The sequence below is a fragment of the Biomphalaria glabrata genome, chromosome 1, assembly GCF_947242115.1.
Source record: "Biomphalaria glabrata chromosome 1, xgBioGlab47.1, whole genome shotgun sequence".
Classification (NCBI taxonomy): Eukaryota; Metazoa; Mollusca; class Gastropoda; family Planorbidae; genus Biomphalaria; species Biomphalaria glabrata.
The window spans coordinates 82,753,826-82,771,817 of record NC_074711.1 but is presented as its reverse complement, the minus strand read 5'-3'; the positions used below and the strand labels follow the sequence as shown (position 1 = coordinate 82,771,817).

At 32.1% G+C, this 17,992-nt stretch overlaps 1 protein-coding gene across 4 annotated transcripts in view; it reads left to right on the top strand.

The window, feature by feature from the left end:
• The first annotated feature begins 803 nt into the window (after positions 1-803).
• The window catches only part of LOC106074305 (uncharacterized), a 63,442-nt gene continuing 46,253 nt past the window's right edge, over positions 804-17,992 (top strand). For 3 of the 4 annotated variants that reach the window (XM_056018156.1, XM_056018154.1, XM_056018153.1), the window contains exons 1-13: positions 804-969; positions 3,390-3,519; positions 5,159-5,213; positions 5,703-5,793; positions 6,210-6,298; positions 6,590-6,667; positions 7,149-7,191; positions 8,700-8,767; positions 9,090-9,173; positions 11,154-11,230; positions 11,975-12,025; positions 12,585-12,637; positions 13,218-13,453. In XM_056018156.1, coding sequence (XP_055874131.1) covers positions 3,394-3,519; positions 5,159-5,213; positions 5,703-5,793; positions 6,210-6,298; positions 6,590-6,667; positions 7,149-7,191; positions 8,700-8,767; positions 9,090-9,173; positions 11,154-11,230; positions 11,975-12,025; positions 12,585-12,637; positions 13,218-13,453 — 1,051 coding nt within the window. In that variant the 5' untranslated portion in view covers positions 804-969; positions 3,390-3,393. The remainder of the gene's footprint in view (positions 970-3,389; positions 3,520-5,158; positions 5,214-5,702; positions 5,794-6,209; positions 6,299-6,589; positions 6,668-7,148; positions 7,192-8,699; positions 8,768-9,089; positions 9,174-11,153; positions 11,231-11,974; positions 12,026-12,584; positions 12,638-13,217; positions 13,454-17,992) is intronic. The other variant, XM_056018157.1, reaches the window with a different exon arrangement.

Sequence of the window (17,992 nt, the reverse complement as noted above, 5' to 3'; positions counted from 1 at the left end):
TGAAGCTCTTCAAAATCGACAGTTGCAGCTGGTAAAAAGAGGCTCTGGATAGATCCACGACATGGAAAGTGAGCATACAGGAAGGGTCCCGGATTGTAGATGCCAATCACAACAGTAGTAGTAGGCCTAGTGATTACAAATGCCCAACCTGTGCTCGCAGCTGTGTATCAAGGATTGGCGTCTTTAGTCACACAAGAAGTTGCTATAAGGGAAAAGATCGTCTCTCCAGACGTAAAATGCCACAGAGAGAGAGAGAAAGAGAGAGACGGATATAGGCCTATTATACAAAGGCCGCGGGATACACACTTGAGACCAAAAGAAAATTCGATGCGAGGACAGACGCAGACGGCGAAAAGAAAATCTTAATCGACCACTGGCGGACAATGGTTATGGTTGCCGTGGGTGTGGCAAAATATGAAGGTCACAGCTGGGGCTGCGTTCCTCATTAATCTTCGGAATCGAAGTCAAGCCTTATTATTATTATCATAGAGATCTATATATAGGCATATATAATATATATATATACATGTGGTGCGGGTTGCCTGAATCTGCCAGGAAAATGGCTTAACCACTCATGTTGGATTGTTGGATGCGTATTCTTAGAATTCTTAGAATACAAGAGTATTTTTTTTTTTTTGAAGGATATCGTCTTAGATTTAGGGCCTAGACTCTATATTAGATCTCGATTTAGAAATCAAGTATAGTATAGTATAGCAGGCCAGGTACTCATGGGGTAATATTAGTTGTAGCGATACCAAATTAAAATACTCGATTACAGATAAATCGGAAAAGTCCGGATCAATAAAACAGATGAAATAACTATAAAATTGAGTCCCCTAAGGCTTTTTATATGCGATGAAGTACAACAGATTTCCCAACTGTTGTATTTTCTGTTGTTGTAGACCTAGACCTATATCTATATTATCGGCTTCTCCATCGTTTTAAATATAATCTAGATATAGTCTAATTGTAAGTATTCTGATTTAGATTTTAGATATTCTAATCTTGATCTATAGTAGTCTATACTCTTTTTTATGAGTCTATCTAGTCTGTCTCTGTCAGTCTGTGTGAGTAGTGTGAGTCTAGGCAGGCTAGCCTCTAGTGACTCTACTTTACTTACTTAGTGTTAGTCTTAGTAGCCTACTAGATCTAGATTCTAGTTGTACTAGTCTCTATAGACTATAGATCTAGTCTAGGTCTAGACTAAATCTAGATCTAGAGTATTCTAGAGTTAGAGACATTATAATATAGTAGATATATAACTTAGTCTATAAGTTAATAGAAGACTTCAAGTACTTTACTGGTTATAGATAGAAATAACTCTATTAGTAAATACTAAAGTAGTCTCATAATTGGTTCATACTCATTGTAGTCATAGATCTAGATCTAGAATATAGATCTAGTTGATAACTGTTTGGCCAGGGCCAGTACATTGCTTTTGGGCGCCTCCAGGTGAGAGTTTGATGGAATAAATCTCTCCGCCACCTACAAAAATCAGTGTCTTCCAAGTAGATCTAGTCAAATCTAGTGGTTCTCTCATCCCTTCTATTAGGTACTTCGATAAACTGACCTAGATCCATTTTTTTTTCTCCCAAAAAATGGCTTAAAAGTGTGTCAGCTTATTTTACCTATATGGCTCTGAGACATGGGTACTATAGAGAAAAAAAAGCAACCAGCGCTTTCAACAAAGATGTTGTGCTCTATCATAGAAATATGGTAGAAAGACCGCACTACAAACTGTGATGTCTTTGCAAGCCTAAAGCTGAGAGGTGCAGAAAACGCTAGCTAGATGTGGCAAAATATGTAGATTGCAGCTGGTTGGGCTGTCTGGTCATAAGGAAATACTGCAATCCTTATTAATCTTCGAACTTGAAGACACATCTTATTATTATGTTATATGTTGCGTGCAGTTAAATCGATAAATCCTAATGTAAGGCTATATGTAGTAGTTTTGTTTTACATGTTTCATATGTTCCTTCAGAATTATTAAAACCAAACCTCCCACAGGAAAGCAGGGGATAAAGGTGCGCTAGGTTCGAACCTGCAACCATCAACACAACAGTCACGACAGCACATACCCCTAACGACCAGGCAATCATCCATAGATAGGCTATTCCTTCTTATATTAGAAAAAAAAAATTAATTGTACAGTACATGAATTTATTAAAAATGTAAACTAGACACAGTAAAAAAAAAAAGCAGAGCTTTGCAGTGTAAAAAGCATCTATAGCAAGTGTATTAATAATCTTGTATTTTTTAAAAGTTATATTTGTAAATTTAAATATATATAACTTATTGGTCTTCTTTTGTTAGCAACTTAAATGGTACTTTGCGGTTAAACATGAATGTGTTGATGAAATCTTATCTTCTTATCTTATATTTGTAAAATGTTTGTAAAATGTTTTACTTATTTCGGATGTTCCTTCAGAGTTGAAGATAATTACTTCCTAGTCCAAACCTCCCGCAGGACGGCGGGGGATGGGAGCGGGCAGGGTTTGAACCCGGGACCATCGATAAGTCCGAACGACAGTCCAGCGTGCAAACCGCACGACCAGGCAGCCATCCAAATTTAATTAATACAGACGTTCACCTGTTCAATGTCTGAGATGGTTTTCTCACTTACAAAAGTGCTTGCAGCTTTCAGCTTTCCATTTCCAACAAACTAAACTTTGCTTTGAGTGTAGATAATTCCTAGAAATGTGGACAGATTTTTAGTCTTTTGTGCAACTGATAAAACATGTATGTTTGCTTTGCAAACATAGTTTTTTATTAAGGAACATTATATAAAGTTTACTACAAAAAATCTTCAAAACAACTGTTAAGTTTCTTCACAATGTTTGCAAGCACTTTTGTGAGTGAGCAAACCATTTCAGACATTGAACAGGTGAAACCTGTCATATGTAATTGTATCATATATGAACGTCTTTATTCAGTGCTCTGACCTTAAGTATTTGCATTGCAGTCCCAAATTTAAAACTTGGTATCATTAAAATGCAACTAATTTCTGTTGAATTATTGTTCAGTTTATTGAGTTTCTAATAAAACCAAGAGTCTAATGTATTTTTGCTATGATACAGCAAGGGACAGGTTCTGGGGAATTTATTTGGCCTGCTTGCTGAAGAAGGTTAGCATCACTGACCTAGAAAAAAAGACTTCTGGACCAGAAAACTATAGGCCTACCCATTTTTTTCATTTTCTTTTGGAGCCTGTTGGTGCAACATTTCAAATTATCAATATATACTACTGGACTAGATCTAATAACTTCCAAAATAAGATGACATAATAGATAATAGATCAGTAATAGTCCATTTTACAGTAAATATTTTTTTTTTAAATGTATGCTTTAGGAAATGTTTGCTTTCATCATTTATTTTAACCTGAATATTTAGGTCAATGGGGACCAATAAAGAATCAATAATAGCCAACATTTTGTTGATTGGCTTAGCAGTTGTAGCTAGCTCTGCCCCCTGCAGAGCCCAACCAGTGGATATACTTATGAAGGGATACCAGCCAACTAAGGTATTTATTTTCTGCTTTTAATGCCTTATATTTGCTGTCAAATCTTACCCTTAATTTCTTTAATTTACAGATAAATGTTGATACATTAACCTGTGTGACCAAATCCTTTTTTGTTATCTTTAAAATATAATATATACAAATTCTAATTACCACCAAATTTAAATTGTTATAAAATTGAAACCGATAAAAACAATGTTAAGATGTTGTTGTTTTTTTGGATGTCATGTTTTTTCTCATTCATTAAAAACTTCTTTTTGTTTTGGATGATCCTGTTCTAATTGTCAACTTGTCATTAATTTTTCTTTTTGTAATATCTTTTTTACCTGCTTTTCTCTAGCTATCAAGAACAGTGTTAAGCATCCATTGTATGTTGCTGTTGTGTTGTTTTTTTAAATAAAGATACTAAGACTTTAATGTAAATAACACATAAGTAAAGATTTCCTTTTCGTGGGCTTTTGTGAAAATATTAGTAGAACAAGTGTTTATTTCAACTTTAAATTTCTAAACAAATATTTAAAAATTAAACTATTCAGAACTTCACTGAAACAATATTGAACATGTTTGTCTAACAAGATTGCCAAGACATTAAAAAATTCCATTGAATGTTTATTTGAATTCACCTATAGAGTGTAGTAGTGTAGTTGTAGGTCCCCTATCTATAATGTGCTTATAAGACTGTGTGAATCTTATAAAAGCAAGTCATGAAAAACAACACCTGTTTGTTTTTTTTGTTCAAACACCTACATATAAATAAAATCAACTTTGATGACAAAACATCACCAGGTGTTCTATATAATGGATTTTGTTTTGCATCACCAATATCTTCATTGACATCACTTATTTGCTTTTGTGTGGGAATGAGGGAGACTGTAACAATAGACAACACTTGTATTCATTACCTGTCAGTCCTACAGCTGGGCTTCTTCTGTCAATATTATCTAAAGTTGTGACAACAATGTCAACAGTTTGAAAGTCAATAAGAATATGTACATGTACACACAGCTATTTCATATTTTATTATCAATTTTAATACTGATTAATAATTAATATGTAGTTTTCTACTCACAAACACACACAAAATATCTAAGACCTTAACAGTCTTTATATTTTGCCCACTTTCAAGTAATGAGTATCAGAAAAAAAAAAGAAATGTATTTCTGGCAGTATTATTACATATAGACTTGAACATCATTATATATTAACTGATCTTCTTGACATCATTATATAAAATAAATGTGGTTAAAGACACGGAACTTAAAAAAGTTAGTGTAAATAGTTGAACCACAGCTAGTTCTTGTTTTCTAGTGGAAAATAGGATTATTACTTAGTGTGTGAGGTCATTTTGAGCCATTTTAACTCAGCTTTTAGTTGAAAGCTTTCAGAGAAGTAAAGCAGTTGTATTGGCCACATGCAATCCTCATCAACAGTTGCCCTAAGAAACAAAAAACAACAACTGCTTCACTAAATTTAAAATGTAAACATTGTTATTAGTCTTTCTTCAGACCAGATCTAGAATAAAGTCATTGAAATCTCCCACTCCTGTATGACACTGATTACAGTTACAGTGTTTGTTTTTTTTTCTTTGTCATTTAACTGATTATATTTTCCTTATCTTCTTTTTTTTTTTTTTTTTTTTAAGCCCAATGCTTATCAGTGTACAGCTTACAAAGTACCTGAAGACATTGAATATATAAGTAAGACATGGATTTTTTTTTCTCTTATGATTTTGTATTTCCTTAGTTTATGGGTTGGTAAATTATAATCTATGGTCCTAATTTGTACAATATCTAACATCATCTGCCTTGTTCTACCAATCTTGCCATGTTTATTTAAATATTACCTTGGGGATGGTTTCCTGGTTTAAAGACTCATTTTAAGTTTAAGCTAAGTTTAGTTTTAAATCTGTCTAATGAGTTCCATTTTACTTCAAGTGTAGATATCCATTTTAACCCAAGATCTTATTGGTTTGCCAACCCATTGATTTTCAAGTTACAAAAAAAAAAATTATTACCATCCATTCATCTTTTTATCACTCAAGCTGCTTAGAAATTAGTTTATATTTAAACTACTTATCAATATACTTTTTTTTAAAAAAGTAATTATATGTTTGTTTGTTTTTTAAATTATTTCACTTCCAATAATTTTTCAATGTAATAATAATTGAATTGTCTATGCTTTTCTAGATAAGTTTGAAGCCATAGGCAATCTAACAAGAATACATCACATAATTGTATATGGTTGTGATGGTTCAGCAGCTTCAACACTACCAAGTTGGTGAGTTGTGACTTCAGTTAGCTTATTAGGTGCAGAATGCAGAATTGAGCATTCACTATTTGAACATCTTCAGATGTTAACAATTTGTACTATTTTTCTGAATCTTGAAATTTATTAATTATCTTTAATAATTGAGAACAAAACCAATAATTTTTATAGTATTATGTAGCACTTAAATGCAACGATCTTGAAAAGAAATCACCATAAGTAATTTGAAGAAAATGTCATCAATGTTTCAGAAGCATTTTCATTTCAAACCATTTTTGTAGAAGTCTTATCTTTAATTGTCTTTTAATATATGCATGTCAGAATAGATTTTTTTCTGCATGTTCGAAATATATTAAGCATTTATTTTAATCATTACATTTGCATAGGAAGAAATATTTTCAGTCATTAATTATACATTATATTTATAGGTCATGCCCAGCCATGTGTAGAAATGCAATTGATGAGTCCATTCTATTTGCTTGGGCTAGAAATGGGACACCAACTGTTCTACCAGCAGGTGAGATATTTTTTCACTTTAGATGAATTGATTTGTTATAGATCTTTACATTCAGTAGCTATCAATACTATATTCATATATATGTGATTGTAACCTTTGACATTTTGGTAGATTTTTCAAAATCATTAAATAGATATCTATATATATTTTCTGATGCACACATGCAAATATTTACTTGTAACAAAGATAGAAACTTAAACATTAGCATATTAAGAACATGTTTTACTTATTAAAGAATCTAATTTTAAAGCTTTTTATGATGTCTATTGTTATTGTTTGTATGTGTAACAGATGTTGGGTTCAGAATCGGAAGTAATACTACTGTCAAAACTTTGGTTCTACAAGTCCACTATGCCAAGCCTCTGACAGGTTGGTTCATTCCAGAACAATTTAAAACGCATTTTAGAAAATAAAATTATTAACCATTGGAAATTCTTATAAATACTAAAGTGAATCTCATTGTTTTCAAGGACAAAAACTTGATTATGGTCTGGGGTGAATGGAAAGATCTCAAAATTATGGCTTTCTAAATAATCCTTTCCTTTTTTTTTTTTTTTTTTTTTTAACCTCCTCCATTTCCTGATGGGTTGAGTGAGACCAATAAAGCACTTGAGTTCTGAACTGAGAGTCTTGGGCTTAAATCCATTCAGAGGCAAGGAATATATAATTCAGAATCTTGGAGATTAATGAATGCAGCAGTTAAAGGTCATTGGTTACTCTTCTGACCACTCCTCTACATTATTGTTGGCCAGAGAAACAAGGTTAACTTTACATCCTCAGTGACACTGTTTAAATGATCTCTCATTTTGCCTCCAATCAAAGCTAATTAGTTTGTTTGTTTATTCTGCAGAGAAGGATTATTCAGGCGTAAGAATTTATACAACACAAGAAAGGTAAACAGTGTAGACAAAGTGATGATTGAAACTAACATTAATGCATAAATAATACAGATTATAAATAGTCTATGAATGTTAGAACATTGAAGTCTGGGCTGAATATGTTTTGGATTTTTATTTGCATGATTACTTAGAAATCAAATCACATTTTTTTTAATAGCATTGATGGTAAATTAACTTTTTAAATACTTACACAATGAAAAAAAATCTAAGTTTATTGTCTTGAAATTGATCACTATCTTTTTCAACTTCATGTCTGACTAAATGTTGGACCTTCGATCTTCAAAATGTAATATGGTGTTCTTATCCAGCCAAATGTTCTACTCAGGCATCTAGGTCAATTAGCTAGCTGTAATTAAACTATATGTAGAAGTGTGTTTTTTAAGGTTCATATTTTTAAAGAAAAAAAAACATCTTTGATAAATTAATTGACTTTGGGTAGCCTTGTATGTTCATTTATTTTAAAACAAAATGGTACTTATCTGCGTTCATGTTAACACATTTATCAAGCATTCTTGATAAGAGATAACTATTTCATATTTTTATGAGTGCAGTAATGCTCCATAATTAGGAAACAGATGGAGGAGCTGGAATACTTATCGAATGGCCAGATGGAGGAAAACTAGAAAAATCCTTTGCAACTGGAGAGCTCCCTGACAGTCACAGAGCAGAAAGGGAAGCACTAGCACTAGCTGCTACCATGCTAGCAAATCATCCAAGTTCCCCTCACAGTCAGATTGTCTTTCTAACAGACGCAAAAACAACCCTCCAAAGCCTGCAAAACTCTGATTCCCCTTATATTAAAAACCTCAGAACAGCACTCACAAAGCTCAACCACAACAGCAAAAAAACTGTTATTCAATGGATACCAGCTCACATACAACTAGCAGGAAATGAGAAGGCTGACACACTCGCCAAGAGTGGGAGAACAAACTCACAAGTAAACTCTGCACTCTATCCAGAAGAAATGAAGAAATTAATTGTAGATAAAATAAATGAGAAATGGACGAGCTCCCATCCAAATCACAAGAAAGATGATGCTTACTATAAGCTATCCCGACAAGACCAACGTCTAATCTTTCGACTCAGGACCGGACACAACAGAATGCGACAACACATGTTCCGAAAGCTCAAAATTGGAACCAGTGAAATCTGCCCATGTGGAGTATCACCAGAAAATGCCAACCACGTCCTCCAAAACTGCTCTCTCTACCAAGAGGCCCGTATAAGACATTGGCCCCAAATCACCCCTATAGAAAGAAAACTATGGAGAGCTCCCTGATTTGGAAACCACTGCGCAGTTCATCTCATGTATTGGTTTAGTCATATGAACACTCCAACATAACAATGAGAACGATGAAGAAGAAGAAGAAGAAGGAAACAGATGAACATATCTTTAGAAGACATAACTAAAATTAGATTTAAAAAAAAATTAATTATTTGTTAAAGAATAGCTTTTTAAATTCTTACAAGCTCATGTCAGTTTTCTCTCTATTCTATTATAGCCCCAAGTTTGTAGCTGGCATTTTCTTCATGGTTGCAAATACTTTTCAATTACCTAGAGGCTTTTCGGGTATGTTTACACTAGCAGCTACATAATTTATATTGATATTCATTTGAAGTTGATAAACTTATAAGTAACAAGAGTGGACAAATATTCCATATTGATGAATGATGTTAATGCGACTAAAAATCATCCAATAAATAAAAGGCTTTTTTTTTTATTGCCAGGGTAAAAAATGAAAATAAAAAAATTTCATTGTTAATATTAGTTACAGTCGTGGGGAATATTAGTCAAAGTATTTATTAAAAAAATGTAAATAATATAAGATTTTTGTATATAAAATAAACAGGTTGTCATAGGTTTTGTAATAAACTAGTTATCTTTTCTCCAGCATACGCAGTGGATATCAGTTGTAATTACAATTTTAAAGAAACTCTGTCAATATTTGCAGTCCGAGCTCACACTCATGGCCTTGGTATGTACCAATTCAGTTGATAAAAAAAAATTTGTTGATTCAATATTCAGTAACTTGAGCCTGAAAAATGTGAGAGACAACTCATTATTAGGAAGTTGCCCACATAGATTAGTCTCAACTTTTTGCAAATATTATCTTTGATCTAGTGTTACTAGCAATTTTGGGGTGTGGTGTTGAGTGGTTAAGCATTTGGCTTATGAACTGAGCAGTCTCTGGTTTTAAATCATGTGAAGATAGGGATTTTGACCTTGAGATTTTTAGGATGCTTGAGTCCACCCAATTCCACTGGCTACCTGACATTAGCTGGGGAAATTATAGGCAGTTGGTTATTGTGCTGGACTTGTTAACTGTTTGCCATAGAACATGATCTTCACATCATCTGCTCTAGCTATTTCGGAACCATGATGTGTATTTACATAATATTTCTTGAAGAACTGATAATGGTAGCGGAGAGATTAGTGGAGAGTAAAAATAGCAACATGGTTAAGCGCCAAGCGTTCACTAACAAAATTTGAAACAATAATTTGGGGGGGGGGGGGTGAAACCAGCAAACTTGGATAGAGCGAGAAATATAAAAAAAAACTCAAATGGGGTTGGATTGGGCATACACTACGAAAAACAACAGAAAGCATTGAAAACAGATCCTAGACTGGAACCCACAGGGGAAGCAAACATGGAGAAGATCGTTAGACCAAGTGGCAAAGATGTCAGGATGGACATGGAACCAGCTGAGGGGAATTGCCCAGAAGAGTCTGTTGGTGAAGTGCTGTTGCTGTCCTATGCTCTGCTGGGAGTCAAAAGGACTAAGTCATAGCTAGTCAAGTCAAAAGTGGTAGCACTAGAAGATCTAGTCTATCTTGAAATCTGTTAATCCTAGCAGTTTATAATACACATAGTAAAAATTGAGAAACAAAAATCAATAAATAAGCTATCTTAGATAACAAAAAATTTGTAAAAATTCAGATTGATTTATTATTTGTACATTGAAATTCACATTTCAGTAGATCTGCCAAATCATATGTCAACAAGTCTGATCAACCTAATGCTATAGACATGTTGCTACAGACATTTTACTGTGTAAAATTATTTGAAATAATTAGAAATTAGTATTAAAAAATTAGTAGCAATGGCAAAAATGAATTCAGAGTAATGGCAGCAGATTTCAATCTTAAGTTACCATTTTAAAAATGCTACTCTATCATAATCACCTCTCCAGGAATGTTCAAATGGTAATTTCTCTGAACCATTATGTTTAAGAATTATATTTTTTTTCCAAATAACTTTTTACTTGTTTTTTTTTTTCTCTGACTAACTAGAAAAATAAAACTTTTTTTTTTTTTTACAGAAAAAGAAATTAAATAAAAGTTTCAAATATTGAACAATTATTTTTTTAAATATTCCTAATATTTCTTTATCATACTAATTATGTAGCAAAGTCAGAGTCCATACAAAAATTTTTGGCAAACAATGTTTGATTTTGAAACTTTGGCTGGGTTAGGGTTAGGGAGCTGGTGACCTTTAGGCAGCTTGCAGCACTCAGGGCTACACCCTGGCAGAGACTGCAATGCCACTGATCCCTAATTGCTCTTTGAAGAGGGGTGAACTGCTGTGTGTGTGACATCATTCCAACCATAGCTATTGCCCCTGCATTCATATCATTTTATGAGATGATCTATATTCTTTTGAGACTGAAGGAGGTCATTGATTGTTTTATCTTTAGAACATTTATGTTGACTGTAAGATGTCTTGCCTGATAGTAGCTGCTTGTTGGATTCATAATGGAAAGAATTGAATTAAATGTATAAGGAAATATTTGCATAGGTGTCATGTTAAACTATACAGCTTTTAAACATTGATTGACCTATGTAAAGAGTCAATATATATCATCTAGTAAACATCATAATATACATACATACATATAACAATAGAAACTTATCACACCAAAATACAGTCATGAATGTTGTGGACTATTTCTGACAGGTGTAGTTGTTTCTGGTTATCAAAGGAATTCTACTGGGAACCATTTGATACAAAAAGTTAATCCACAGTGGCCACAGGTAGGTTTCTTATTTAGAATTGAAACACAAATATCGAGGGCACATATCTTTTTATCCACCAGATTTTTAAAATATTATTTCCAAAATATGTGTTATGCCCCTGTATCTTTTTTCTGGCACCTGACTAAAACTGAAAAAAATACATCATAATTTAAAAATTGCAGACCAGTCATAATTAAACCACACTTTTAGACATTGTAAATGTCTGCCTCCATGTATTTACATTGCACTTGACTAAAACTGAAAAAAATACATCGTAATCTAAAAATTGCAGACCAGTCATAATTAAACCACACTTTTAGACATTGTAAATGTCTGCCTCCATGTATTTACATTGCACTTGACTAAAACTGAAAAAAATACATCGTAATCTAAAAATTGCAGACCAGTCATAATTAAACCACACTTTTAGACATTGTAAATGTCTGCCTCCATGTATTTACATTGACTCTTTGTGGATTTAGGTGAAACATTTAATGAAAATTCCCAATAAACATAAAATTGAACCAGGAACATATGTGGTAGCTCAAGGCTTGTAATAAACATAAATATTCAAATTTGATATAATAGAGTAACACCATTAAGTAAAATCACTGAATTTAGAGACCATTTTGGATAAAAGACTAAAAAAAAATAAATAAAGTAGCAATAATACATTTAACCATGTTAAATTTTTATTGTGTTATTGACTTAATAAAATTCATTTTTATTGTTACCTAATTCAAATATTATTCTTCCATTTAGACGTTTTATCCTGTTAATGGGAGTATTCAAGTCAAACCAGGTGATGCTGTGGTGAGTTTAGCTGATACTTTTATTATATGTTTAAATAATCTAAATATTGATGTCAACAAAAAGTGTACACAATCTTTGAGAGTCAATATCTAAAGGCCATAATGATGTGTAGAAGCTGTTTGCGTAAATTTATTTCTTGTTCGCAGTTTGACAATAAGCTGAACCAACTTACGATCATTCTTATTGCCTTTTATTTAACTTTTGAACCATGTTTCCCAATAATTCTACTCATGCATTAAAAACCATAATGCCACCTGACAGATATATTGGTCTGAATTAAATTACATGATTGATAAACCATACATGTAAATGCATATGAAAACAACAACATTATGCTTCATGTAAGTGTTTATTTATAGCTATTCTAATGGTTATTGCAATGTAAATGAATTTAAAAAGAAAATGTCTTAAGCTTTTTAGGCTTGCTGGGTTATGGGGATTGAGAAATTTTTTCAGTACTTAGCTTAGCATTGTATTAAGTTAGATATTTTAACCCTGTAGTTTATTCTTGGTTTCACTGAGTAAACCTTTTGATTACTTTCCATATTTCTTCTTCTAGTTTGCTCGTTGCATTTATGATACCACTAAAGCCAAAAGCATTGTTGGTGTTGGGTAAGAATCAATTGTTTAAATTTAACAGCTATAACACTGGCATCTTTTTTTTTTTTTTCATTTTATTTTGAAGGCTTAAAAGTTATTATTTTTTTTACTTTTGACTTTTATTAATAATACTTTTTCTAGATACACAACATTAAAAAAAAAGTTACTACAATGAACTCTTCACTTTGTTGTTCACCCACTCATAAGGAAATGATACATTAATTAAGAATGAAAACCTTGACTATTTTCTTTCAAGAATTAGATTCCCCCCTTTCCCACACATACACACAAAGTTTAATTCACTGGATAATATTTTTTGTTGCAAACCATCACAGAGACAAAACTATTGACATTATACAAACCATCACAAAAACATTAAAACTATTTAGATCATACAATTCATCATACAAAATTACAGCTGTTTACATCATTCAAACTTCACCAAAACTGAATTATTTGCACTGTTATTCTTAACTAGATTGTCATAGACTTAGATTATGATCTATTTCAATGGTTTTGTTATATTTTTGAAGATTTGTATCATTTTAACTTTGAACTTAAAGTCATTTAAAAAATAATTTTTTTTTCCTAGCCCGGCGGGTGAAATGTGCAACTACTACATTATGTACTATACTGACAGCTCAGTCCAGAACACCTATTACAGATGTATAAACAGTTCCAGGAAAGACCTTACTGGCAACAATTTCCCTCCTGAGGGTAACATTCCATTACCCCCAAATGTTTATCTAGAGGAGATAGCCCAAGGAATAGAGCATAACTCTAGCATGAGCGTCAGGTCCGTTAGGTCTGCCCAAGTAGAGCCTAAAGGTAATGTAATCCTGCCATAGGAGCATGGCTTTTAAATAAAATATTTCATTATCATCAAAAAGATATAAAAAACAAAGCATGAGTTTGTCACCATGTGTCATTGGATTGTTAAGAAAATAATTGTTAAGAGCCAGAGTGTGCAGCTTTTCATAATCATTAGAATTTTGTATTGTTAAGTTTTCATTCAATTTATGTATATCTAGTTATTTTCATGTTTATGGGATTGGGCACAATCATAATAGCCCTGTAATCCTATGCATTAGTTTATTGTTCAATTCAATTTCATAGGTAGAAAATACATAATACAAATTAGTGTTAGTAACTCAAAAGCCAAAAAAAAAGAACCTTATATATACACACATTAAATTCATCAAAAGTTCTTTATAACAAATAAAAGAAAAAAAAATGTTCGTAGTTCATATCTTTCGTACTAATATATAGATCTGGAATATCCGATGGTCTCCAAATCCTCCTTACAAACAATGAACACATAAAAACTATTACACATAACTATCCATCTTGATGTGAATGATGCTACTAAAGAAAGCTCAACAGAACATGATCTGGAAAAGAAATGAGAGATACAGAGAGAAGCATCTCTTACCAACAAATACTTCCCAATCTCAGCCTACATCTGATGAATCCTTGAACTTTTCTTTGATCATGTGATGAAACAGGCTCCTTACCTGCTACCTATATAGAACTTGGTATTGATAGTAAAATTAGTAGTGGTGTCCTGATGTTGAAAAGCATTTTAGTTTTACATTGTTATTGACATGGTAAGAAGACTTAATGTTTTTATAGAAGGATTTTAAAGTGTACTTAACATGGGGAATAACATTATTTAGTTATTAAGTAAAATTTTTCTGTAAAACAATATATAGTTGTATTTCTCTATCTTCCTCTCTGCTAATGGACAAAATGCAGCGACATAAATACTTGACAACTCAAATTTAATCTACATATTTCTTTGTTAACAGTTTGAATTAACAACCAAACACTACACTATTGTTAGCATTACACTCTGTACAAAAGCAGACCATAATGTACTGTAGTGGACTCTCCTTATATAAAAAGCTTCTGGAGACCCATAGAAACATCTGTACCTTCAAGAAGGTCACCTGGTCACATCACAGGCTAACCTCTTAGAGAGTATTCACAAAAGTGCAGTCATGAATAGCTATTCTTCATCAACTTTCAACATACTTGCCTCAGTCATGTACATTGATTGGTCATACACAGCCACCTGTACTTGCACCACCATTTGATGTAGAACAATATATATATATATATATATATATATATATATATATATATATATATATATATATATCTTACCACCAAATACTACCACTATCTGTCTACATCTGATGTATATATATATATATATATATATATATATATATATATATAATTAGCCTCTTTCTTGATGAAAAGACTTCTTCCAGAAATTAGGTTTCTATTTTGCAATTCATTTTGTATATCCCTGTGTTTGTTCTTGTTTTATTGACAACGCAGCCATATGTCAATGTCTTTAATTCTCTTACAGAGTTAGTACCTGGTGTTATGTAAAAAAAACAAATTTGAATAGAAAACCAAGCAACAATATACTTAGTACTAACAGTGTTAAAACCATAAGTTAAAAAGACTAAACAAACATAGTCTATAAAAGAAGGATTTAAAGATTCTTTTTCCATTAACTTCAACAAAAGCTGATTTTAATTCTATGCACTTTGAATGAAATGAGCTGCTTGCTTATAAGAGTCCAGAAAACCAAATGAGTAAACACAACTTCAAACTGATGAGCATAGACCAGCTAAAATTGATATAGGATTAATTAATCATCACTAGGCTAAATTTTAAGAACAGATTCAAACAGTGTTTCTGTACCTTTGTCTCACTTTGTAAGTCATATGTGTAGTATGTATTTAGTTATTTAGCTGAATAATATTTGTTGGATTAAGCTGTGTGGTGTTATAAAATGTCAACTTTTTAAACCTTGGCACCCAGGCTTTGGAAATTTAGAGGAGCAACTTAATCTTTCAAATGAAAATGTATATAGTGCTGTTGTTTTCCATATCATATTTGGTCTCAGAAGCTGTATATTGAGGAGGAGAAAAAGAATTCAGGCATTTAAAAGTAATTGAGATAATTGTTGAATACAAGTTACCTGGAGAAAAAAATCTATCTGGTTAATAAGTCCACACTTAAGCAAGAAACATGATGTGACACACGCTTGACACATGATAGGCTTATCACACACGGTTGAATTTTCTATCACTTTCCCTAGAACTTTTTTATTTGGTTGGGGACTTGAATTTTTTTTTATTGTCCTGTGTGATCTCTAGAATCTTAATCCTCTATAGAAATTTCTGATAGTAAATACATTAATACTGGAAATAATCCATGTGAACATTGGTACAAGTCTGTTTTATTTCTTATTTCTCATTGTAAGAAGAAAAATTAATAATATTGACATAGAGCAGTGATGCCCAAATTACGGACAGCGGGCCAGATCCAGCCTGCGAAGTCGTTCCATCCGGCCCGCAGAATCGTTGGCACAAAATGTTGAAGATTGAAAGATGTATCATTACCTACGTTTGACCCTCACTTTTTCTCTGATAGATTGGTACAATGACCTATAATGTGTGTACGTTTATGAAATGAAAAACCGAAGACACTACAAGTGAACAGATCTTTAGTTTTTTTTTTTGTGGAACATGATAATAAGCCAACATATTTGATTTGTAAAGAAAGTGTAGCTGTTGTTTTAAAAAACAACAACATATGAACGGCAAAACAAATATGACGCTATTCTTGCTTTGAGCTATGAATGAATATGAATAAAGATGGTTGAAGATTGAAGGAATGATGGCAATATTTACCAAAAAGAGAAAAAAAAAATGAGTCGGCGCTAAACGTATCTACAATGATATTCACTTTTAAGGTAGAGACGTGAAGCCATTTTCCTACCCGTGAAAACAAAGATAAACTTCAAATATCTCATTAATTGATTAAATACTAGTGCCACAGGTTTCTAATCAAATTGTTTCAGGTCAATTTCATTTTTGTACCTTTTATTTCATGTGGCCCGTGACATGAGTGTCGAAAGTTAAAATGTCCCGCAGGTCGAATTAGGTTGGGCATCACTGACATAGAACAACTGAAATTTAAATCTATAATCACATGAGATATTATTTTCAATTGTAAAACAGTTATTTTAATTATGTAATGTTTTTTTTTTCAAATAGTGTTTTAAGATGTTTTACACTTAGGTTGTCTCGCAGACATGAAATAACAGAAACATTTCACTAGAAGCTTGTCTAGCTGTCTGTCAGAATTAGATTGAAAAGAACTTAGTTTAATAACAATTATATCAATATTTTGTTTTTGAAACCAAGAAATACAAGACATTGAGTATTTTCTATCCCAAAATAAATAATCCAATTAATAATCAAAACTGTTTTATATTTGTTCAGGGAATTCGGCAGAGATGCAATAAAACAATAAAGTTACCCATACAGATCTTGTGATCTATAGGGCAGATGATGTTAAGGTCATCTGTTTCTTTGGCCAATGGTTAATGAACATAGTGTCATAAAATATTAGCACAATGAACATTTTTAATTAACATCATGACGACTCTTTCAACTCATTGTGTGTTACAACAGTATCTAGAATATTCCTAGTATCGTGGCTGAAAAAAATTTCTTTCGTATTTTGCTTTTTGAATGTTGCAGCATCTAAATTATTGAGAAATATATTAATCAAATTACATCAAATTTGAAATGTTAATATCAGATATTAAGAGAATCTAAGAATAAGACTGTTTTAGTAGTCATTCCAACTTGAACTACAATTTTGATGAAATATTACCACACAAATCCTCTCATACAATGTGGATGAGAGTATAATAAGCATTGTTTAATTGTACAAGTAAACAAATTTAAACAAAGAGTGTCTCACAGTCTGATCACTAAGAAAATCTCAAGCTAACTTGTTAATGATTATTGGTTTTCACCAATGAATGACATTAAAAATGCCTCAAACACTTATACATCAAATTACATTCTCTTTTCAGTATCATTTCATTTCATCTCTCATTTAGCTCATATTAAAAACTTTTATTCTCATACACAAGGTATTGCCCAAGCTTTGTCACTGAATACATTGTTATGTATATCAGCTTTAAAACCAATACTAGAATAATCCAAACAAAGAGCTGTAAATGTGTCACAAGTGAGCATTCACTGCTGCTTAGAGTCCTTAGCCACATTACAAATGTAGAAACACTACAGGTGCAGGATAGATGATTTAAGAGCAAAATAATGTACGTTCTTGAAGCACCTAATCTTAACTAACTAGTGTTGTGCACCAGCATTCTGGTTTAAAGAGCACTTAATAAATTGTGCACATAATAATAAATAACTATTTACATTATAACTTAATTTTATGCATACCCATAACAAATTTCATGCAAAAGCTATGTTTACAAATGCTCCAATTTAACTGAATACACAACAAAGAATCATTTTCAAA